This window comes from Vollenhovia emeryi, unplaced genomic scaffold (assembly GCF_000949405.1).
Source record: "Vollenhovia emeryi isolate VEMERY1.0 unplaced genomic scaffold, V.emery_V1.0 DF939153.1, whole genome shotgun sequence".
NCBI lineage: Eukaryota > Metazoa > Arthropoda > Insecta > Hymenoptera > Formicidae > Vollenhovia > Vollenhovia emeryi.
The window spans coordinates 957911-982049 of NW_011967213.1; the positions used below are offsets into that span (position 1 = coordinate 957911).

Here is a 24139-nt window from a genome sequence, read left to right on the forward strand (position 1 = left end):
CGCAATTTTAAAATCGTTGAGAAATTAAGGGGTGAAAAATTTCGTGTAACGAACGAGCACAATTTCACAATTTCGTAATTACTTCATTACCTCAGTTATTAACAAAACAATCCAAGTCTTTTATCTCGCATTAATCGTGCCTGACAAAGACATTTTGTGCATTTGAAAACTCAATAAATATATGCCTTTTATTATTGGAAAATATAGACGCTATCATTTTTACTGCAGTCTAACGCAATTATCTTAATCGATTCTATTGAATAAGAAAACTAATACCCGTGTGAACAATATAACGATAATAATAACAGCAAAGTAATTAATATAATTGTATGTATATGGCGAAATTAATGCACGGGAGCTGAGTGTTCATCCTTCGAATCGATACTAAATGTATAACGCGGTGCAAATAATGAGATAAGAGAAGATATAAGAGAAGAAACAACTTTCTTGATATGCTACTGTTGCTCGTAACGATAGCAAAACTAGTTATAAAGATCGAAGTGTAAAAGGATTAAAGTGGATACAGCCCGCGTCGCTTTTGTTGGTGGATTAATCACAACTTAATTGAATCTAGAGAGCACACTATGTACGTACCAAGCAAACCAAACTGCCCTGTTTACTAAAAGCACTCATCTGGAATAATAATCCACATAGCTTTATTTTAATAAGATTATTTATTTCGGGTCCATCGCGATAATTGTGATAATATTACAATTTTCCAGCAATAAAGGTAATAATAATTAAAATTGGCCACTGTTTGGTCATGTTCAAAAATTATTTCAAAATTACCCGAACTACAACCAAATTGCCGTGTTTGCTCAAAACACTAACCCGGAATAATAATTTAATGCGGCTTTACACAATGAGATTATTTAGGATCAACAAGGGTAACTGCCACAGTGTAATATTTTCCGATAATCGAGCGGATATTCGTTTGAAAATCATTAAAAATAATTATTTATTTATGCAGTTTCCAATAATACTGAAAAACTATCGAGACTCGACGAGTATTAATTAGAGATTTTATGTATTGCGACGACAAAGTTGAAAAAAAATTTACGTCAACTTCCTCGATGTCAATATGCAGATGCTCGTGCGTCGCGGAAATTATATCTTGCTCAGCCTCGAAAAGGTAACTTTGCATGAAGAATTTTTAATTATTTAACGAATAATCGATAAGCGATAATAAAAGTTTCAAGGGTGACGCGAAATTACAGCTTATGAATTGACTGTAACATTAATTTATTAAACGTGAACTGTAACTTTAAATTCCCGCGGCTGCGAGTGAACTTACGGGAGCGATCTGAAACTACACGATTACACCGCTGAAATTAATTGAGGTTCTGTTATTGAGAACAAGATTTGCGTCTATTACATGACTTGCCCGCATTTACCGATTGACAATGGGCAGTTATACAACGCTGTTCTGTTCTGTAGGATATTGCACTTTAGGTGATTCCCACATGACTCACGCGACGGACGATGCATTAATATTCGGCTGTGCATGATGCAAGGAGAGAGAAAATTGGAAACAAATACAGACTATTCCGAAAGCACAGGGTATCTTTTGTTACAAATTCTTTTATACGTATTTGAAATCAATTTTTCTGTAATAAAAATGTAGGGAGATCTCGAGTGAATATGATGTTAGAGAAATACTGTAGAAACTTGATTACAAGGACGATTAAAAGTAAAAAGAAATAATGTTCATCTCTCTAGCTCGTTCTCGATACTTTCACCTGCGGAGAATCTTTAAGTTCGCGAAAAAAAAGCGACTTGCAAATATATCCAGCAGCTTCGGGATATCTTATTAAAATGAGTGGTAAAAACGTACAATAAAATAAATATCAATGCGCATAAAACAAACAAAATAAAATTCAGTAATGTGTTCATTCGATTTTATCGCGATACATATTTATTTTATAGATATTTATAAAATGAATATCTCTACGAAAAGTAAATATTAATAAATGTAAAATATATAAAATAAAATGTTTAACAATTCATGCGTTCGGCCCGTTTATTTCGATAAATATCTCACGCACGTTTTAATCCGCGCACGCGGCGGGTCTCTCTCGCCCCGTCTTCATTTGCTTAAGTATACCCAACATTTCCCAAAATATCTCGCACACTGGTCTTTCTCCACGGGGCCGGTCCTCTCCTCCGTCCCCCGAGAACCCGTTGACGGAACATAAGCTACCGGATAGGACAAGGGTTGGCAAGAACGAAGAGGGGGGCGAGAGTGGCAGACACGTACTTCCTTCTTTGTCGGTCCGGGGAGTCGAATGGCGGACAGACGGACGGGTTAAATTTGCATGGACGCTTGTCTGCGTTTCCAATTTCACGCATGCACACATTCAGCAGCCCCGAGAACAGTTTGGGCAGTCGGCGAGCGGGAGGGGCGGGGGGGCAGGGGAGATCCTGATAATAAACGGCGTCGATTTCGGCATAAATCAAGGCCGTGAATCCCGGCGCGCATCTTCGCGGGCGAGCGAAAAAAAGGGGGTGGATTGGAGGGTAGAGAGAAGGAGAGAGAGAGAGAGAGAGAGAGGAGGACTCGGTCCATCGACAACGGCCAAATTAATCCGGCAAGCTTAAACAAGCGGAAACCACCCCCGCAAACCGTACCCTCTTGCGGCGAGGAATTCCCACAGCGGACCGCGCGGGATTCCTGTTGCATTTGCATGTGTTATTATTACTGTCGTTTAATATACATGGCGTATACCGGAATTATTTGTTCCGCGCGAATTTTCTCCCGGCAAAAACGTCAGGGCGCCAACGATTTTCCCCGAGAATCGCACAAAGTTCAGCGCACGGTTGAACAATTAATCGCGCGTCACTTTTCGGCTGCCACCGCGGAAAAGTGAGATCCGAATTCAAGACGGAGAGCCCGCGGATTTGTCGCGTTGAAGTCACGATTTGTAGAACACTCGGCGAATCAATCTTTCATAGGTTTAACAAGGAGCTATTTAAGGCGCCCCCTCTCCCCCTCCCCCGTGATATTTGAAGATACGCGCGACAATTCGTTTCCCGTTTCGTCTTAGATGACGCGTGCGTCCATATTTTAAGCGTGACTGAACTTCCGGCACTTCAGATGCTCTCGCAAATCGGGTCGGCCGAAAAACCATGAATACAGAAGCGATGACGATTCGCAATTGTCCGCGATATAACTAGGGCGCGCGCGCGTGATTTTTTTTCTGACAAATCGATTGTTATAATCGGCTTAGTCATTCAGCCGCTGCGATGAAACGTGCGGCGGGTTGTATACGCGTGCAAATATACGCGAAAGCTGGAGCGATCTTTCAAACTTCTGGCGTGAAACACGCCGACTCCAGGGATTCGCTCCAGAAATATTCATTAAACAAGATAAATAATTCTCTGTTAGCGTTCGTATCTTTCAACTAATACATTTTTTCCTTCGGTTGCTATAATTAACAGTGTGTTAATTACGTAAGGCTAATCTTAGCTGGGACAATGGGAAATATCTCACGATTATCCACGCGACGTATCGAAAAATAGGAATCTTTGGAAGCACCGGAGCGACACAACGAGATCAATTCACGCGTGCCGATACCGAAATACGGTCGACACGACGGATTAATTTAGACATGTTCACGAGATTACGTGCACTAAATGATTCTCTTGGAGCTAATACATTTTGTTCTTCGGTTACTATAATTAACAGCGTCTTAATTATCGTGAGGCTAACCTTAGCGCGGACGATGGGAAATATCTCCCGATGATCCACGCGACGTATCGACTTCGAAAAATAGGAATCCTTGGAAGCACCGGAGTGACACAATTGATTGACGCGTGCCGGCACCGAAATACGGTCGACACGACGGATTAGACATGTTCACGAGGCTACGTGTAAGAAACGATTCTCTTGGCGTTCATGTCGCGGAACTAATACACATCTTTCTTCAGTAACTATACTTCCTTCAGTTACTATACTAATAGTATCTCAATTAACGTAAGACTGACCTTAGCGCGCGAACGATGGAAAGTTCTCTCGGCGATCCACGCGACGTGTCGACCCTGGAAACCGGGCAAATCCTCGGGAACACTGGAGCAACACACTCGCGATCAATTAGCCGAAATCACGGGCGGTCAATAGGATCGAACACACCGCGACGTATTCCGAAAGTGGTGCGCGCGACACCCGATTCCGCACTTACTTCGCGAATCGACACGCGCTACTCGGCTACCGGTATCGGAATTCACTTTCCCCCGGTCGCGCTAAGAAGCACGAAAAACAACCACCGCGGCGTCCGCCCCCCGTGCGAACGCTACGACGACCCGGCGACGAGTGAGGCGCGCAAGAATCGTGTCGCGCGACAGCGACCGAGCGCGTCAAGGTGAAGGTTAAACGCCCGGCGCGTCGCGCGCCGCGTCCGACCGTTGGATTTATTACGCCGATACACACGCGGCGTCCTCGTGACACAGACACGATAATACGCAGCGTAATAACGCCCACGATTCGGTACCTTCCCCGCGTCGATCAATCCGCGCCGCTGATTCCCGCGATGTGCGACGAGCTTCCGAGGAGGCGGGACGATAATGGCGCGCTCGATCGCCGCGGATGCTCGGATCGTTCCTGGCGGGCCACCCTCGGATCCATCGCTTCGCGTCCACGTCCACCGGATTGCGTCCCTCGACGTTGCTTCCGACGTTAACGCAGCGAAAACGGCGAGCGCCTTCGCGCGAAGAGAAAGCGAGAGAGAGAGACGTGTTCGCGTAGGAGACGCAACGGCGCGGCGCGACAAGTGAACGTCGCAACGAGTGGACGGCGCGGCGGCAACTTGGCGCGATTCGAATCTCCGCACGCACGATCCAACGTGCGATCTCGTTTTCGCTCGCGTATCAATCGCGTTTTTGCACTGGGATCGCATCGGTAGTGCCCGCCCGACGCTCCGTTCGGCACTTTCGATATTAAGAGACGCGCATTATCGTTTACCCCGAGATTTAAGATCGCGGCCAACGTCGCGGACTACTTCGCCCCCGCGCAGCAGCGCCGCGCGGCGCGTCGCGCGGCCGCCGACGATATTACTGCGCCGCGTCGTTACATTGCACGTTCGGCAGCCACGGCGAGCTCGCGCGTGCGACTCCGTCCCCGGGCGAACAAGACCAGCAAGGGGGATGGCGAAGGTACGGCTCGAGATACGGCGCGACCCGTCTGCATTCGCTTACGAGGTGTGTAAGAAAACCGCGGAAATACCTACGGATTACGTGTTGAATGCTGGGACGACGCGACGATAATTGAGGTCCGGATTGTACATTTGTACTTGCGAGCGCGACAAGATTAATCCCTCGCGCGATTGCGCTCGGCGCCCGTGCTGCGTCGTGAGGACATTTCGCGACGCGCGTAACGATATTCACGTAATTCGATGATATTCTTTCGGATATTAATTGCTCGCCTGTTCTCACGGGGTTAGATCCGCGACGCGAAATCGCCCCCGCGCGCCGAGTCATTGCCGTCATTTACCCCGAGCGAGTCGAAAACTCGTATCGCGTATTGACGCTGCTAAAAAGCGAGGACAAGCGCGCTGATGGAAAAAATATGTAGTATTTGAAACTATAATTGCGTAACCCGCAAATAGATTTAATATCGCCGGTAATATAAAACCGAAATGATATGTGGTTTTTCGAAAACGACCTACACTGGCCAATGTTTTTATTTGAAAAACAAACGACGTTTCGGTGCCTCGATTTACACACACATTAATTGATATTTTTGCCCCAGAGATATCGGACTCGAAAGATTCCATTCCATTCCAGACAAATGGTTGGTGTCTGTCCAGAACGGCCTCGTCGCATACGTCCTGGGAATTTTTGGAGCCCGATGTCTGCGATCATCTTGACGACGAGACCTTTCGTTTGGTACCTACTCTGTCATTAAAATCGAATGCGGAAAGAAATGGGGCCGAGCTTGTTCTCGCTCTTTGGGCCAGTTTAACAAACGTCGGTTAACTGTTCACCAGGGTTCAGTCAATTCTCTATCTTTTTTTGTCTTATTATCTAAGAGACAGAGAATCACTTAACCTTTGGTTAGCAGTTAACCAACGTTTGTGAAACTAGCCCTTTGTAATGTTAAATCTAACTCGACGAGTAGTCGCCGCTGCTCCTACTCAATATGTGATATTATTATTTTTAACTAATTGCGTAACTCGCAAATAGATTTAATATCGCCGGTAATATAAAACCGAAATGATATGTGGTTTTTCGAAAACGACCTACACTGGCCAATGTTTTTATTTGAATAACAAACGACGTTTCGGTGCCTCGATTTACACACACATTAATTGATATTTTTGCCCCAGAGATATCGGACTCGAAAGGTTCCATTCCATTCCGGACAAATGGTTGGTGTCTGTCCAGAACGGCTTCGTCGCATACGTCCTGGGAATTTTTGGAGCCCGATGTCTGCGATCATCTTGACGACGAGACCTTTCGTTTGGTACCTACTCTGTCATTAAAATCGAATGCGGAAAGAAATGGGGCCGAGCTTGTTCTCGCTCTTTGGGCCAGTTTCACAAACGTCGGTTAACTGTTCACCAGGGTTCAGTCAATTCTCTATCTTTTTTTGTCTTATTATCTAAGAGACAGAGAATCACTTAACCTTTGGTTAGCAGTTAACCAACGTTTGTGAAACTAGCCCTTTGTAATGTTAAATCTAACTCGACGAGTAGTCGCCGCTGCTCCTACTCAATATGTGATATTATTATTTTTAACTAATTGCGTAACTCGCAAATAGATTTAATATCGCCGGTAATATAAAACCGAAATATGTGGTTTTTCGAAAACGACCTACACCGGCCAATGTTTTTATTTAAAAGACAAACGACGTTTCGATGCCTCGATTTACACACACATTAATTGATATTTTTGCCCCAGAGATATCGGACTCGAAAGGTTCCATTCCATTCCAGACAAATGGTTGGTGTCTGTCCAGAACGGCTTCGTCGCATACGTCCTGGGAATTTTTGGAGCCCGATGTCTGCGATCATCTTGACGACGAGACCTTTCGTTTGGTACCTACTCTGTCATTAAAATCGAATGCGGAAAGAAATGGGGCCGAGCTTGTTCTCACTCTTTGGGCCAGTTTCACAAACGTCGGTTAACTGTTCACCAGGGTTCAGGCAACTCTCTATCTTTTTTTGTCTTATTATCTAAGAGACAGAGAATCACTTAACCTTTGGTTAGCAGTTAACCAACGTTTGTGAAACTAGCCCTTTGTAATGTTAAATCTAACTCGACGAGTAGTCGCCGCTGCTCCTACTCAATATGTGATATTATTTTTAACTGTATCTTGTGTTAAAATAATCAATTTGAACGGGCCTAAGTGTTGTTTCCGATAGACAATTAACCATCGGTGTTTCTGATCAACTTTTCCGATTAAATTGCGGATATATTCGATGAAATCTATTCAATGAAGTTGCAGTTACCGGTGAAATTTAATCGAAAAACCAATTTTGTCATCGGATGTACAATTTAATTGAATATATCCGTTTGTTAATATGTAATTGATTATCCGATTAGATAGGCCAAGATATTTTTCTCGGTGCATCTTTTATTCAGTCCATTTCATAATTTCTTTTAACATCATCGTTTAATTAAATTAACGATATATGGAGTGGAAGCAGTGGAAGGCGACTGTTGGGTTAAATTTAACGCTACAGATTTAACAGCGACGAGCTACCGTCGTTGTTAATTTTGTTAAAGTAATGTTAAATTTACTATAAGTAGTCGCCGCTGCTCCTACTCAATATATAGATGTTATTATTTTTAACTGTAATTTGTGTTAAAATAATCAATTTTAACAGGCGTAAGTAGTGTTTTTCCAATAGAAAATTAACCAACGGTTTTTCTGATTAAGATTTCCGATTAAATTATGGATATATTCGATGAAATTGCAGCTACCGGTGAAATTTTATCGAAAAACCGATTATATTTGTCATCGGATATACAATTTAGTTGAACATATCCGTTAAATTTAATTGAATATATCTGTTTGTTAATATGCAATTGATTATCCGATTAGATAAGCCATGATATTTTCTCAGTGCATCTTTTACTCAGTCCATTTCATGGTTTCTTTTAATACTATCGTTTAATTAAATTAACGACATATTGAGTGGAAGCGCACCCTCAGAAAGGATTTCTATTACCAAGACAAAAATATTCTTGACGCGTTTACATTTCTCACAACCTCACTTAGTATAATGTAAAAATAAGACAATATCAAAATAAATTCAATAATTCTTATTCTCCTCTGTCGAATTAAAAAAGATTGACAGTATTGAGAAGAGTAACTTAATATATTCTTGCGTTTAGAATAAATTTTCCCACCATCTTGCAACATACAAAGTTGTCGCCACGATATCAGACAAAAGACGATACACACTATTCTAGAATTTTTCATTCAAGATTAAAATATTCCATTCTCTATAATAAATATAATTGGCGCTATATCGATTCTATTTTACAATACATTGAAGTGTAATAGCATTGGATCCGGAAAATGTTTCCGTGGATGCAGTGGCGACTTGGGTTAAATTTAACAGCGACGAGCTAGCCGTCGTTGTTGTACCGAGGCCGAAAAATTTCACACCGAGAGAGAAAGAGGGGAATCGTATTTTCGGTCGCGACGGATAAGATCGCTCGGGAAAAAAATCGCGCGATCGCGGACAGAGTGTTAATTAGCGACAATATGTAACACGTACGAGCGTTAGGAGCGTCAGATTGCCGGCTGACCGTTGAAATATCCGATCCCGCGTGATAAGGAAACTTTGCCATTATTAATGCGTCCCGTCGTCACACGCTGTATTAATTGATTTCATTAATAATTACACGCCCGTTATGCGTCTGCTAACACACATTTCGTGCATGATCAAATCACTAGGCCGTACATAATTGAATCGCTAAATGTAACGCGACACATAAATTGTTTAGACGTGACGCGTATAAATTTTTTCACCGCTCCATTTGCTGGCGAACGAAAAGGCGCGTTTTTATGGAAAATCCTTTTAAACTCTTATCCCGAGTCGATACTGGGCATTAATTATAGCGATCGTTTATATTATTGCGATTTGGCAACGGCGGCGATACCTCGCGATTTTATCACGTAATGTTCGACGCGCGTTTCAATGCGCCTCTTCAGGGATCGCGGAAAAAAAAACGGAGATGATCGAGATTCTCGTAGGAACCGATCGCGTTACGAGGAGCGACTGTGCCGCGCCGAACGATTCGGTACAATAGATTGTTTTCGACCGAGGTGTTCAGGGCGCTAAGTCATTTCTTGGAATCCGCGTTCGGTTTTCGGCCGAGGTGTTTACGGCGCCGTGCACAGCATGGTGTAAAGATACAAGGTGCAGCAGTCTGGTAGATGCGCAGTGTCAACCAATCAGAAGTGGCCCAAACTACCGAATTGACCAATCAGAAATTTGCCCCAACCATCAAACCGCAAATCATTGCGGTTGAATGAAGGGAAGAATCAATGAACAATTTGCCCCAAAAATTGGTTACATGCGCAATGTTTCACCTTGTATCTTCACCCACAGAAAAAATTGAATGCATCTTAAAATACAATCGATTTATTATATTTATTACCGAGAAAGGAATATTTTAATCTTAAATGAAAAATTCTAAAATCTAGAATAAAATGATAGTACGTATCGTCTTTTGTCGAATATCGTGGTGCCAACTTGGTGCGTTGTAAGATGGAGGGAAAATTTATTGTAAACGCAGGAATATATAAACTTACATTTATATAAGTTACTCTTTTTAAATTCGCTAGAGGAGAATACGAATTATTGATTTTATTTTGATATTGTCTTATTTTTAAGCTAAATGAGGTTGTGAGAAGTATAAATGCGTCAAGAATATTTTTGTCTCGGTGACAGAAATCCTTTCTGTGGGTGTAGTTTTACATCAAATCGTAACGCAATAATGAAAATTTCGGAGCTCTCTAAGGTTAACGTAAAATTCTGCACGCAACGTTTGCCTCTTATAAAAGAAACTGTGGCCTAAAATAAACTGATTCCCCGCATTGTCAAGGCCCGGTCTACAATGAGTCGTTAGTTGGTAGTCAGAAGTCGGAACTCTGTGTCGATCCTCTTTCTCTCTAGGTAAGAATCTCGAGCGCCGCCGTCGCCATATCGCTATTCGGTTTATCGCCGTCGCTTCTCTATTAGCACAGTACGTCGACTTCACATCGGCTAAACATTGGTTACGTTGGAAGTGCCGATATTTCGCAATGTAAAGCCAATATTGGCCGCGGAATGAACGCAAATGTACCGGTGATGCGTTGCAATTCGCGCGGAAAAATGGTGCGATTCGCGCGCAATACGCAATGCTATGATTCACATTATATCCCAATCGCGTTATTGTTCTCGTAAATAAAGACCCTATGATCAGAAACTGGCCATAAGAGTTCGTTAAATTTCCGTGATCGTAGAATCTACGATCGTAGAAGAGTGAGATAGCCTATGTTTCTCTCTCACTCGCAGGAATTTGACGAACTCTTATGGCCAGTCTCTGATGACAGGGTCTCTACTCATAAAGAGTCTCGGCCACGTCCAGTCCCACCTCGCGCAGAAGCGAGTCCAAATATTAAATAATATTTCGATGCACGGTTTACTTTACGTCGCTGGCCGCCACGCGAACGCAAAACGATCCTACGAAGCTTTCCGCGGATTGTTATCTTACGGGCGGGGAATTTGTACGAATCGGGTGACACGTGCCTGTTATTGGAAATGCCAAATCGAGCGGCGGACAAGCGTTATCCTATCGAGTTAATGAATGACAATTCCGATGCGGCGTGCATCAATATCGGCGATCGGACACTCGAAATGTCCGCTCGAGTGCTCTCGTTTCACATTCACGCCGCGCAGCAAAGTTGCCATTGCCGTGAAAAACAAACGTCTCGCCTCGTTTTGTTTTTCTCTCTTCTCGCATGGAGATGGGTCGCGCGAAGATATATCGGGGGTGTCGATTGTATTTTAAGTATCGCCGTCGCGGCGTCGAATTATACAGTGTCGAAGCGCCAATCTGATAGAGTTATCAGACGAATCAAATCGACGGTGATTATCCCGAAACGATCCGGTGGCAAGTATATATTTCTCTCGCTGCTCTTCGCGGATTACGTTGCGCGGTGATCGGCGATACCGCGCGAATTAATATCCGAAAGAATATTGAATTTCGTGTGTCATTACGCGTATTACGTGTCGCGGTTGTTGTAAAAGGCTCCTCTGACGTATCATTTAACGCGCCGGACACAACGATACGTTGAACTTTACCTTGACGCGGTATCGAACGTACAGCATCCGAGTCGCGGTTATCATCACATCGTTTAGCCGAGGTTTTCGTATTTCTTACGCGTTTAAATGTGAGAGACGCCGCGCCGGACATACGTCGGAAATATCGTATCGAGTGTCTCGTTACTTTCCTTTTTTTACGTTGATCTCGCAACCTGTGGGAGACAAGTCGCGCGCACAGATATATGCGGGAGTGCCAAATTCAGTGCATATTAATGTATCGAGTTAGGGCCTGAGCAGAATGGCTGTCTTATACTCTTAAGACAGCCTTAAGACAATGTTTTATGTTTTAAGCCATTGTCTTGAGGTAACGCACAATAACTGTCTAATGTCTTAAGAGTACAAGACAGCCATTCTGCTCAGGCCCTTACTCTTAACTCTCTGTCTCTCCCCATCCCCTCTCTCTCTCTCTCTCTCTCTCTCTCTCTCTCTCTCTCTCTGTGCATTGAAATAGTAGTAAAAAAAATTCGGAACATCAGATCGTCAATTACGCTGTAAATTCAAACCACAAAGTTGCCGTCGTTGTCACTACACGAAAACGACTGCTCCCCGTCCTTTCTTCTCGCAAAAGCGAATCACGCGTATCAATACCGGAAGCGCCGAGATAGATCTCGCGGAGTGTCACAATGGCATCGAAACGTAGCCGAGTCGGACAACGGAAGTGTCAAGTCAAGATGCCGTAACGATCCAGCGGCAGGTATATTTTTATCGCGCCTATATTCGCGGTTTTATCCGGCGAGAATCGGTACATAATACATTGATAACGGAAAGGAGTGACGCACGAACAAAAAGTTATAAAACGTCGTACCTAAATACCTCCGTTGTTGTTTATTGCCCGACGCGCGAACGTTGGCCTTCACCTTCAGGCGGGGGTCGCAGGACACTCGCGCGACAATCCGGGCCTCAGTTATCATCGCGTCGTCGAAGCAGTCGAAGCTGCTCGATCGAGTCTCCGCGATTTCCGCGTCTCTTACGCGTCGCGGGTGAATCGAGTGCGCGGATTTCAATGCTAAGAACGTCGAATGCGCACCAGGAATGTTGTATCGAGTTTCGCGTTACACCTTTACGCCCGTCTCGCGACTTTCGCTCGTCGGCAACGAGTCGCGCGTATAAGTACATCGAGAATAATCGTAACGGAGAACAGCCTGCATGCGGAGCTTAATCAGCCGCGAATGTTCCCCATTCACGCGTGTGTAAGTGTGAAAACGTTCGCGCCGAGAAGATTGAAGTCTAATCTCCAACGTGCTTTCTCCATCTAGAAACATTCTATTTTATACAAACCAATCAAAACGCTTAAAAAATTTGTCGACAATGTACGATTATACAAGGTATAATATAACATACAATTTATTTTGTAAGAGAAATTTTGACTTTAATGGTCTTATTGAATTGGGATAATTTTATTTTATTGAGTTTAATGACAGTATGTTTTATTAGGTCAGCATATTCATTATATTTATATTCTTATATTCAGCATAATTATTTAAGGTATAGGGAAAAGACTTACAGTCCTGGTTTATGCAAGGAGTATTTGGTTTTAGTTATTCATGTATACCCATTGATTTTTTTTATATTAAATTTAGTAGCACACATTTTTTAAACGTTTTTATTGACTACAAAGTAGAACGTTTCTAGACACAGAGAGATTGTACGGTCATGGTCAGAAAGGTTGTCCGACGTTGTACAATGAATTTTCGGAATATTCACATGATCATTGAATATCTATGTGTTTAAAACGTCGATTAATCAGGTTTATCAATCGCGGGATTTCTAGGCCGAGCGCCGGTTCCGAGAAATGACGTAGCGCCGTAAACACTTCGGTCGAAAACAGTCTATTCTCATTGTGCCTAAGCATTCACGCGGTGACAGTCGAACGAGTCGGTTATCGGCCCGCGTCGCTCCGCATATTGTATTATTTTTTTTTATACGCGCTCGCGACAAATACGGGAAGAAACCGCGATCGCTCTCTGTGAACAATCAGCGATCGATATCGTCGCGTGATCGCTGAATCCTCGCGATTCGTTATTGTTGCTCGGTTAATCGGCAACAAGACGGATATCTCGCGCGATTCACGCATGAAATCTCTACGTCCCAAAATTAAAACGCTAACTGACTTGAAATTACTTCTTCATTGCGACTTACGATCATTTCTACTGCCAAAAACTTAAATTGCTCGGTAAAGAATGCTGGCTCTGTAGTCGCGAAGATTTAGTTTCCTTTTCATTCTCACAGGCAAGATTGATCCTTGTGAAAGCTTTATCACGGAATTTCATACACTATATATTCGTACGTATCATTCTTTTGCTCTAATAATACGTCACTGCACGTATCCGTGAGTAAAAGCTATAATATCTCGCATGATAGACTGTATTTTCGAAATTTATCATAAAACGTCGGACAACCTTTCTGGCCACGACAGGTTTAGGGAAGTTGCGGGAACAGTAAAAGGATAATATCTGTGCTCAGGGCATTTTAAAGTAATTCACTTAAATTGTGCTCTTTTATATATTTACAACTTTATGCTACATTGTCGATATCATAAAAGGGATCGACGCTCATTAGCTCGTCAAATTGTTGATCCGCATTTGTTCACGTTACCCCGCGCCATACGTAAAATGAGCGTCGTGTACGAGCTGCAAAGTAACAAAAGTGCGACGGACATATGTGATTGTGCGCGATTGGGATTGACCGTGTGTCTTCTCGTTTACGCGCGGTATAAATTATCGGACTACGTCGCGAGTGTAATGTGTTATCGAAGACAACGTTCGCCTTGCCGAAGTCATCCTAAATCGCCGAGGAGTCGCCGCACACGTCACCGAGAGATGTACGTCTTGAACGAGGTAAGTGTTAGCTTAATTAAGTTTCACGATAATCAAATTTGTACGAAGATTTGTGCATAAAATTTGTGCGTGGAGAAAAATGCTGTTTCACAACGAGCCTTCCCGCTTTTCGTACACGGAAAAGAGAATAATGTCGTATCAACAAGATCAGTGTAATTGAAATAAAATCGTGGAAACAACTTCAGTATTAATAAATAAAAAACATCAGATTGTTGTATTAATAATCTGGATGTTTAGTTCAATGCTTAAAATTAAAATCTATAACACAATTGAGTGAATTATTTACGTATGTGGTAGCCCGTGACGTTAACGTTTAAATCAAGCAACTTCATTTTGCTTAATTCAGCAGCATTTTTCCATGTACAAAGAATTTAGTATTAAAAAATTATACACCCACAGAAAAAATTTCCGGATCCAATGTATCGCAAAATAGGATCGATATAGCGCCAATCATATTTATTACCGAGAAAGGAATATAACTATATAGGTATATTTAAATGTTCTTTCAAAATGAAATGATCGGATATCGGCTCTTGCACGTCGAGTCCCTCCATTTGTCATCATCGTTAAATTACTATTGTCTTTGTGCACTTCTATTGTCGTTAGTCTCATTCCGCTTTTTACTTTTACTGTTCCGCTAACGTGTACGCATTTTTTTTAAACGAAATCTCTCAGACAGAAACGCCGACGCGCGTCTTCCTTCGAATGCTGCTTTTCACGAGCGTTTCTCTTATCAGAGGGAAACGCTACGCGACACAATAAGACGGAAATCTGTTGGAAGGAAGACGCCGTGAACGGAAGGCAAGAGGGAGAGTTTATCTCGGAAATAAAAGTACGAATAAATAAAACGGGGAACGAATGCACGAATGTTCGTACATTAGCCTTCGCGAGAATGCATCCAAGGATACCGTACCCTTGGCTGCATCCTTCGATCAAGCGTATGCAGAAAGATTCTTGGATAGAGACATCGAGCATATATCTAGAGAAACAGAAGTGTATCGATACTAGACTAATATTGATATTCTTCCTCCGATGGCGATATTTTACTTGCTGCCCGATGCTTTTATTACTATCTTTCTTTGTTACTTGTCCTGTTTTTCAAACAAAAAAATCTCGTAATCTAAGCACGCCTTGTTGAACTCTCAATTATTAATTCATTTAATTATTAAAACGATAGAAAAATTATAATCTTTATTGATTTTCTAATTCTGCGCAATAAGAGACGTATAATAAAAAAGTTGCCGTTAATAGCCGAAAGTTTGGTATCGAGTACGAAATTTCATTAGGTTCATAACATTTTTTACATTGTACGAAATTTTATTACATAACGCTTTTTATATCGCGGAAACATTTGGTACGTTACCTGTTCCATTTTTTTCCCAGTTTTGAACGTTATTACCAAAAAAAGGTAACTGAATGTACAAAGATATACCTATAATGCTGAAAATCAAACAATGAATAATTTGTGATACCTGCAGATATCTCGCTACGGCGATATGGCTTGGAATAATTAAAGAATCATTATTTGAAGCGTTGCCCAGACTTAGAACGTGTCTGGAACGCGCCTAGAACGATATACTTGCATATGTATGCAGTAGTAATTCCTACATATTTTATTTTGGCGTAAATACACAATCGACATAGTTGTTGCCAATACTCGATAAGTAATGCGTCTGTACTCTTCCTCGCGAATTGTATTGTTAGCCGAGCATTGTCGATTCGTTCACAGAGCCTGTCGATACGCGCAAAGACCAATACCAGACCAACGTTGCTATTTTATTTAGAGACGAAAAGATGAAATATTAAAAAATTTGGCTGGCAACAAAGCGATAGCCCGGCTATTTCCAATTTATGAACTTACGTGAACAGGGATCGACTGGCCGTTTTCAAAAATTTAAGAGATTTTACGTTGTTATGAATACAAACGCTTTTGCATCGGCGCATAATATGTTTCATGATAGAGGGATACTAAATTATATGCATAAATTACTAAATAAACATTTTCGAAAAAAAAACGTGATAGGGAGATGGAGGCAATCACTTTTGGTAATTTCTTTCATCTTAATGCTGATCGTAATGCGAATCGCTCTTACTTATTTACCGCGTACAAATTCGACGATCGAAACTGCTAATTAATTGTCACCATGCATCTCTCCCGAACGAGGTCGAAATGTATATTAGAAACCGGAAAAGTCCGTCCCGATTTATCATTGACATCATTTCTCATTTTTTCGCGATTTCCGCTTTTTGATACGATATCCTGCTTATCCCCGAGACAGGCTGCGTGTTTCAGGAATAACGTAGAAAATGGAGATGGAACTAGTTTTGCGTCGGGACAAATTAAATTTCCAGCGAGCCGACGCGCTCATACCGACGTACGAGCGCGAGCGAGTAAACTCGATCGCGCGCGAACGAGCGACGGGACATGAAACACGCACGCACGTACTCATGCATGCACGCGCGTACGCGTATCCGCATCATCCCGGATGCACCGGCGTGCATTATACGCGACGTGTTAGGGGATTTCGTAATTCTCGCGAGAAGGAGGGAAAAAGAGAGAGAAAGGAGGCGTGGAGAATCCGAGGAGACTCCGAGGGACGAAGGCATGAAGGATTTCGCGTTGTTCTAAAAATCTCCGAGCATTCGTGAGGCTGCAACCTAGAGTCATGTTGGGACGCGTACGTGATGCGAGTATCGTGTTGTCTCTCTGTATTGACAAGTCTAGACTCGTGCGATATGACGGAAATGTGGTGTCGAATTTTGAAAATTAAATCTCCCATCGATTAAGTATCGGAAATATAATTTGGACGACAATACCGTGTTTGACGGTAAGCTGAAAGCGTCAAGTTTTGTACAAATTTACATTGTGCAATATCAAATTATAGTAGTGGGAATTTTAATCACGATAGTATCTTGTAATAAAAGGTAAAGAAACTACTAGAGATGACTTTCCCCCGAGAAAGAAGTAAAAATAAGATTACATATAGACGGCGAAACTTATCTTTTCATTTAATCTCAAATGGATTTTATTTCAATAGGATTTCGATTTATTGGATTAAACTTTGCAAGAAAACTCGCCTCACAATATATTATAACTATACGTGACAGTAATACATTATAACACGAGGTGCCCTGGCATGTGTTTTCGAGTATATTTGACAGCCATGTAACGGGAGGAGAATTGTTACTGGCATCTGCAAACTATTCTTCACAATGGGCAATAAAGGCTCACAATGATCTTCTCGCAACGGGAATAAATCGCGAAGTAGACATAAACTGCAGTTTACAGCGAGAATGAAAGAGCTAACAGCTGAGCTTCCAATCAAAATCCTACCGATAGCAGTCTTTATTTACATAAAATCCACATCAAGTTAACGAAAGAATTATAGCGTGGTCGAGTCTCATTCGACTCCTGATCGACATGCGAGAGCAATAATCCATCTCAGTTTTATCGAAATTATAATTGTCGTTGAAAGTAGATTTTGATATGAAAAAAAACAAGAATTTAGTATTGGATTTCTATGTTTCTTTTTTTACTGTAATCTCTAAAACTTTATGTCGACATTTAGTATTATTCAGGAATCCGCATTTCGGTCGATAAATAACGGTAGTTGCGAGCAGGGATAGCAGAACAACAATGATATACGGCAGTTAAACATACAATTGTCTGTAAATAAATACTGTTATCGATTAACCCGACCGTCCTGACAGAGTTTAGCATACTCGCGCAATGCCATCGATCATCGAAAATTCACGATGGAATTAGACAAGATTCGATATTTATTTATGCGACGCCATCGACGATGACACGGTCGAATTCCGCTGTAACGTATTCAATAACGTTTTGACATTGCTCTGAAAACGTACCTGTTGATTAGATAAAAATATTCCGCCGCTTAATCCTGCCTGAATGTTTAATTTTTTAACTCGCAAAGAAAAACAGGAATAAGCTAGATATGCGAGCCGCGCATTAATTAACAAAAATATAAATTCCCTCTGCGTTCGGTGAGTTATTAAATTTCACTGTAAATTTAAAGTATTTCGCTTCTCGGAAAATAAACGCGGGCAAAAACGACGTTTTTTTCCCAGAGATAATAATAACAAAAAAGCAATGGGGGAGGGACGAGAGGGAGTGGAAACTGTTTCGTAAAATTGCGGACTTTTTATGCAATATATTAATTGTCGCGGTATTTTAAATATTTGGATAGTTTTTGATCGTGCAATTGATAACGGCTTTATCCGTGGCAGAATATTTTATTCGAAAAATTATTCAATTACGGTTTTATTCCCCCTAAAAGGAATTTTATGAAACTCTTGGTTGAAACGCGAAAAATTCAGAAAATAAATATAAATGATTTAAAATATAATCTTTTATATTGTCAATTACATAACATTTCTGTAACAAAAAGACCCGTGTGTGGTTTTGTCAGAGCACAGCGTATGGCAAATGATAAAAAAATATAAATGGAAGAAATACGATTTTGAAAAAAAGAGGGTACATTCAAGAGATAAAAATATAGATTGCGATGAGGATAGAGGAACTGTAAGAACTGTGAGTAATTAAATTAAAAAGATTGGCGAGAGAGAAATTTTCTTATGGCTTTCGCGCATGAGGCACACAAGGTATTTAAATGATGTAATAAAAAATCTAGTGATCGGCTTCGCACGGGGGTTGTGTTACCTTTACGGCGTTCGTCGAGCGCGCCGCGACGCGCACGTAAAGCGCGTCGTTTGCATAAGTCGGCATCGCTTTTCCGCTCAACACAGTTTCACGCAACAGCGAGCAATGCGTCGCGGCGCGGCGCGGCGCGGCGCGGCGCCGCTTCGCGCGGAAAAAAAGAGGAGCGCATTCCCACGTGAAATTGCATCGTGCGCGCCGTGTGTACGCGGCTGGGTTTATTAGCGTCGCATTATTTATTGTCCGCGTCGCGACGCCCTAGTTGCGATAATCGAGCCGACGCGGCGCGGCGCGGCGCGGCGCGGCGCTTGCAAGCGTCGCCGCGCTTTGCCGCGCGTTCGAAATTTCCCGGAAAAATTTCGGGATTATCACGCGTTAAGGTAATTACGTCGCGGAATGTCGCGCCGGCGTAATGAATGTCCTTCCGGACAAAGAGATATTGGTGGTCGTACCAATAAAAATAGCCGCGAGAGAGATTCCGTTGTTACGGAATAATTGAACATCAAATATCGAGGAGGCTCCCGAATTAGAAATGGAAAATACGGACGCGATGTTAAACACCTGTATCTTCTCAAACGGACTAATCGCGCCGCTTCTTTCTGACCCTCGTAAGTCGCGTGCATCGTAGATTAGAGAGAGATACTGAATAATTGATATCAACGAAATAGATAATATTAGAAACCGACCCGCGCGGTCTACATGATCGCCACTCAAATGTCCTTTGACCCTTCCGTTCTGCTTTTCTATTTCTCTCACTCTCTCTCTCTCTCTCTTTCTTTCGCGCGTGCTCTCTCTTTCCCGCTGAGATCTCTCGGGAGACCCTTTAGGTATTCACCTCACTCACGCATTGCAGAGTCATCTCTTCAAGTACCATGAGTACCCGGGTGATAACCACCCTGGGGCCAGAACAATGGGCAGAATAAATCGTTATATTGGATTCGATTGTCAGTGTCGAAGCGTGTATAAAATAAACCTGTCTCGCGGGTGCAAATTCCTCTCGTTCTCTTTTTAATAACCGAGTTTTACGCCGCCGGAGTTTACTCGCCGATCTGCATTAAGAGATGCATTCTTCTTCCTTTTGCCATTTTAATCTGTTTCAACGCCGAAAGATGGCACGAGACCAAATACGTACGTAACTTCCGGCAAAGATCTGTGAATTACTACTGTAGACACAAGCGGCTTTAGCGTAGGATGCGACATGGCAGTTGGGTCTGCTCTGTAGATATAGATACTGTACTTGCGGTTAACCCATCACTCGTCGTGAGGGAACCCCCAACGTACTCTGATGTTTTATGACTGATCCTCCACTTATGATTCAGTACGGGCCTTAATTACATATCTGTCAAAATACAACAGAATAGCGTGACTTGTACGGGGTGCTCAGTAAATCATAACACGATGCGCGGGGAGGGGGGGGAATGATTTCTCGCGAGGAGAAATAGATGTAAAAGATGTAGAATGAATCTTTTTTATTATTCGCGCGGCTTGCAGGAAAAATGGTTTTAAATATGAAACACTGTGCTTTTTATCAACCGTTTTTACCTAACGTTTCGATCGGCTTTTATGAACGTTTTGTTTTCACAAAAGTAGAGTTTCTCCAGTTCTCTGTCAAATATTTTTGTGAAAAACTAATTGTAAAATTTCACGTTTTTCCGTCCGGACTCTTTTTCAACGAATTTCCGGAATCGGCGAAGCTTATCGAGTCCGAGTTCTCATGTCGAGGTGACCGCAATATTCACGTCGAGAAGAAATTCGGTCTATCATTATTACTGTTATTTGCAGAATTAATTGCATCGCGGCAATTGAACACGTGTTCCTTTTTTTTAAACACGGTACAGAAGGGAGGTCTGGAATATTGAAAACCACTGTTATCTCAATTTGGCAAAAAATGTGACTGATGTCCGTTTCAAAGCAAACAACTCGATTGTTTATACAAATCACGTGAACAACGCAATCCGAATATAGCACAATAGATACCAACTACATCCAGTACTGAAAACAAGCGACTTTTGTTGCCGACGGCGCTATTGATGTTTGGTATATATCGCACAGATTGCCCGCATTAAGCAACCACTCTTCGGAGATATCCCGAAGAATCCGCGATAAAAGGAAACGCATGATCATTCATTTTCCTCACGTAATTATATTTTCAGAAATATATATATCTATACATTGTGCAGCTTTTTTAAGGTAAAATACGAGAAAGGTATGAATGTACGTTTTTATTGGAAATCTTTTTCCGTGTAAGAATAAAAGACAACAAATAGCAATTAAAAGAAAACAAATAACGACGGCTAAAACGTATTGACAGTAAAAAATTACAGGACATTCTTCGATACGACAAACGCAAGAATAAAGCGTGATCTGTTTAGCCGGAAAAATCCTTGCACAGCGAGCGTTAAATTAACACTTCCACGCAAAAGTGTAATTAATTAAAAATTACATTAGGTTTTTTAATACCGGCGGAGTAGCGTAGTCGATTTGGGTAATTTTGCGGAATTTCTTCTCTCCGCGAGCAGGTATGGCAATTAAATAAAGCGCGAGTGGTAAAATGCAGAAATATATATATATCGGTGGGGTAGTTGTAAAACCACCGCTCGTCGCGGACGGCACGTACTTCTCGGTTTTCATCATTTACGTTATCGCGACGTTCCTTTATGGCTCCATGAACAAGCGCGCGCCGCGCCATGATGGAGTATCGGATTTGTATCTTACGTCGAGTAATCGCCGCGCGTATATAACCGCGTAATGCGCCCGGCTACGATACCGCATTTTGTATCGTATCGACGCGTGTGTATGTTTTGCGACATAAATATTTCAGCTGTCGTACCGCCTCTAAGTCCACTTACTGAGGCTATCGGAAAGTAATATCTTTTTCGCTCTAACGGTGACTATTGTAGCTTACAGCGTGTCTGACAATTTAGCATCCCTAAAATTTGAAAAATTAAACAAATGCAATTTTTCGGACGTTGCCTTTCAATCGTTCATAATCGTTGAAACGATTCAATTTGTCCTGAATATTTGCTGTCTCTGTCGTCACGATCAAGCTTGTTCTTTCATTAAGCCTTGTGTCCAAGTTCTAGCGTCGTGGACGCGGGCCTTTAGATTGGAGATATCGGGAATTAAACTAACGAAAATGATGTTTGTCCGAGTTATTGGTGGGGTTTTTTTTGTAATTACGAAGTTTTAATCCAAAGACAACTTTGAGGTATACATTTGAATAAGGGAGATTCAATTTCTCCTTCTCGTTACATTTAAAAAGATTTCATCTCTCGCGAGACTCACGATCTGTGCTTTATCAGCACATTACCGTCTGAAATTCTCAGGTGCTAAAAAAAGATAAATTGAAGAAAAAGAACTGTCGATATTAGTTAGAGAAAAAGAGGGCGTACTTAAGCAGTTTATTTCAGGCTGGAATTTTTATTCCGTTTCTCGAAAATGCCGATATGTGTGTGTGTGTATCATATCTGGTAAACAAAACATTGAAACAACCACGTAATCCATGATATTTAAATCTGCCCAATGTGCAAATGTACCCGTCTCTATTTATCGCCCGGCTCATAATCCCAGCCCGATAATTCCGCCAAATTTCCGAGAAAATTACGACTTCCTTCGGTAACAAACTCAACCCCTTCGCTCCCACAGGGGGTGCCTTCATTAACTTCTTCGGGGTAATCCATAGATTACGGACGCGCCTTATCCAGGTGAAACGTATGGATTGTTCGCGTGCGGCAGCACGCCTGAAGGGTGGTGGGTTGAAGTTGTCCGCAGGGGGATGGGCGGGACGTCTCGGTATCGGTGGGTGGATCTATAGATCCGCCGCGTGGCGGCTGTCCCCCATGAATCACGGTGGCTATCTGCTGGAATACCAGCTGTATTTACAACGGCACGCCAACGGCGGCCGCCCGGCCGCCTATATCTTTCTAATCAACTGTTTGTCTAATGTCTATGTAAATACGGTATGTTAATTATCCCGATGCGATGCTAACGTGCCGCGCGGCTATTAATCTCGTTCCTGTACGCGTTTCTTCCGCGCCGTTGTTGCACTTCCTGTCAGCGTGGACGCCAATTTCATGGTCGGAGCAATATACAAAATCCGAGTCGCGTGAAACCGCGATTTTACCACGTTTACTACGGCACGATCACATCGCGTTTCCCTCTCGCCCTTTTTCTCGCTGATTTTTCGCAAATGTCGCGACCGCTTGCCAATTATACATTACAATCCGTAAATTCTATTTATAATACTCTTTATTGGTAATTAATTCAACGATTATACATGCATTTTGGTTACGAAATCTCACCGAGTAATTTAAACGTTTATTTTTAAAGGCTCTTTATTCATTAAATTCAGAATAATTTTTCAACATTTGGCAATATTATAATTCCATTATTATAATTCCGTATTATTATACGTCATTTGATTGCAAATTTAATCAGCGGGTTACATGTTCGCGTGTGATTTTTCATTTGTTACTTGGTTACTTATTGGAAAACATTTGATAATATCATCGATGATATCGATAAGTATTCAAACTCCATGGCATCGCTATCATATGATTACCATTTGGGCATGCATCAATATCAAATTATGGTACAAGCAATGCATATTTCGATATACATACTCGATTCCATCGAATGCGACGGAATTTAACAATTGAATCGCATTAGAATCAACGACATAAATTGATCCCGCTAGTAATTACGATTTTGTAATTATATTATGATTGCGTTTTGATCATACCGGGATTACATTTTGGATATTATGATAGCGTTATATCCCAACATTTTAATATTATAATACCTTATAAAACCGAAAATGTATCGTGATTGTATTCTGATACTTTCAAGAAACTATTCGGCAAATGTTCCCCTCATTGTAATACAAACGTATTCGTAAATAAATTGCAATAAAGTTGACAATTTATCGCGATCAGTTTATTTTGATTTTCCGTATTTGCAAATGAAACATTGTAATAATTATCGACCAACATAATAATTGGTAAATACGGTAGTTATGTTGTCGCACAATATCTAATTGATAAATATTCAAATATTTAACTAATGATATATTCAGTAACTTGTCGGGTGGCGAAGACGGCGCCAGTCTTGGCTGGCGGCATTCCTCAGTAGCGGGAAAAACCTCGCCCCGCGCAACACCGAAAATGAGTAATTTCCAGGATTAATTACTGCCCAAAGTTTGAACGTGAGTCTCTTTACTGCATATTAGAGAAGGGGTTAACGAAAGGGACGGAGACGGGGGAGGCGGAAGGGGGTGAAAGGTGGCACGAGCTGGTACGGTCTGAGTG

The 24139-nt window shown here is 41.9% G+C and overlaps 2 protein-coding genes across 8 annotated transcripts in view; one reads left to right on the forward strand and one right to left on the reverse strand.

Moving 5' to 3' along the window:
- Positions 1-24139, reverse strand: part of LOC105565338 — a 179597-nt gene that overhangs the window by 139101 nt on the left and 16357 nt on the right. For 2 of the 7 annotated variants that reach the window (XM_012018436.1, XM_012018435.1), the window contains one exon: positions 595-633. The exons of 3 other annotated variants lie outside the window; for them this stretch is intronic. In XM_012018436.1, the coding sequence (XP_011873826.1) occupies positions 595-633 (39 nt within the window). Of the gene's footprint in view, positions 1-594; positions 634-3984; positions 4676-24139 lie in introns of those variants that run through there. 2 more of the 7 variants (XM_012018438.1, XM_012018441.1) reach the window with 2 other exon arrangements.
- LOC105565337 lies at positions 5070-7140 on the forward strand. Its single transcript, XM_012018434.1, has 3 exons — positions 5070-5193; positions 6323-6457; positions 6930-7140. The coding sequence occupies exons 1-3, from the start codon at positions 5140-5142 to the stop codon at positions 7119-7121; spliced, it is 381 nt and encodes a 126-aa protein (XP_011873824.1). The 5' UTR covers positions 5070-5139; the 3' UTR covers positions 7122-7140.

Bases quoted from the DNA above. Each gene is read 5' to 3' on its own strand.
- LOC105565337 (XM_012018434.1), top strand. From the start codon at position 5,140: ATGGCGAAGGTACGGCTCGAGATACGGCGCGACCCGTCTGCATTCGCT. The intron at 5,194-6,322 runs GTGTGTAAGAAA...TTTGCCCCAGAG, and splicing joins CGTCTGCATTCGCTTACGAG to ATATCGGACTCGAAAGGTTC. The intron at 6,458-6,929 runs GTACCTACTCTG...ATTCCATTCCAG, and splicing joins ACGACGAGACCTTTCGTTTG to ACAAATGGTTGGTGTCTGTC.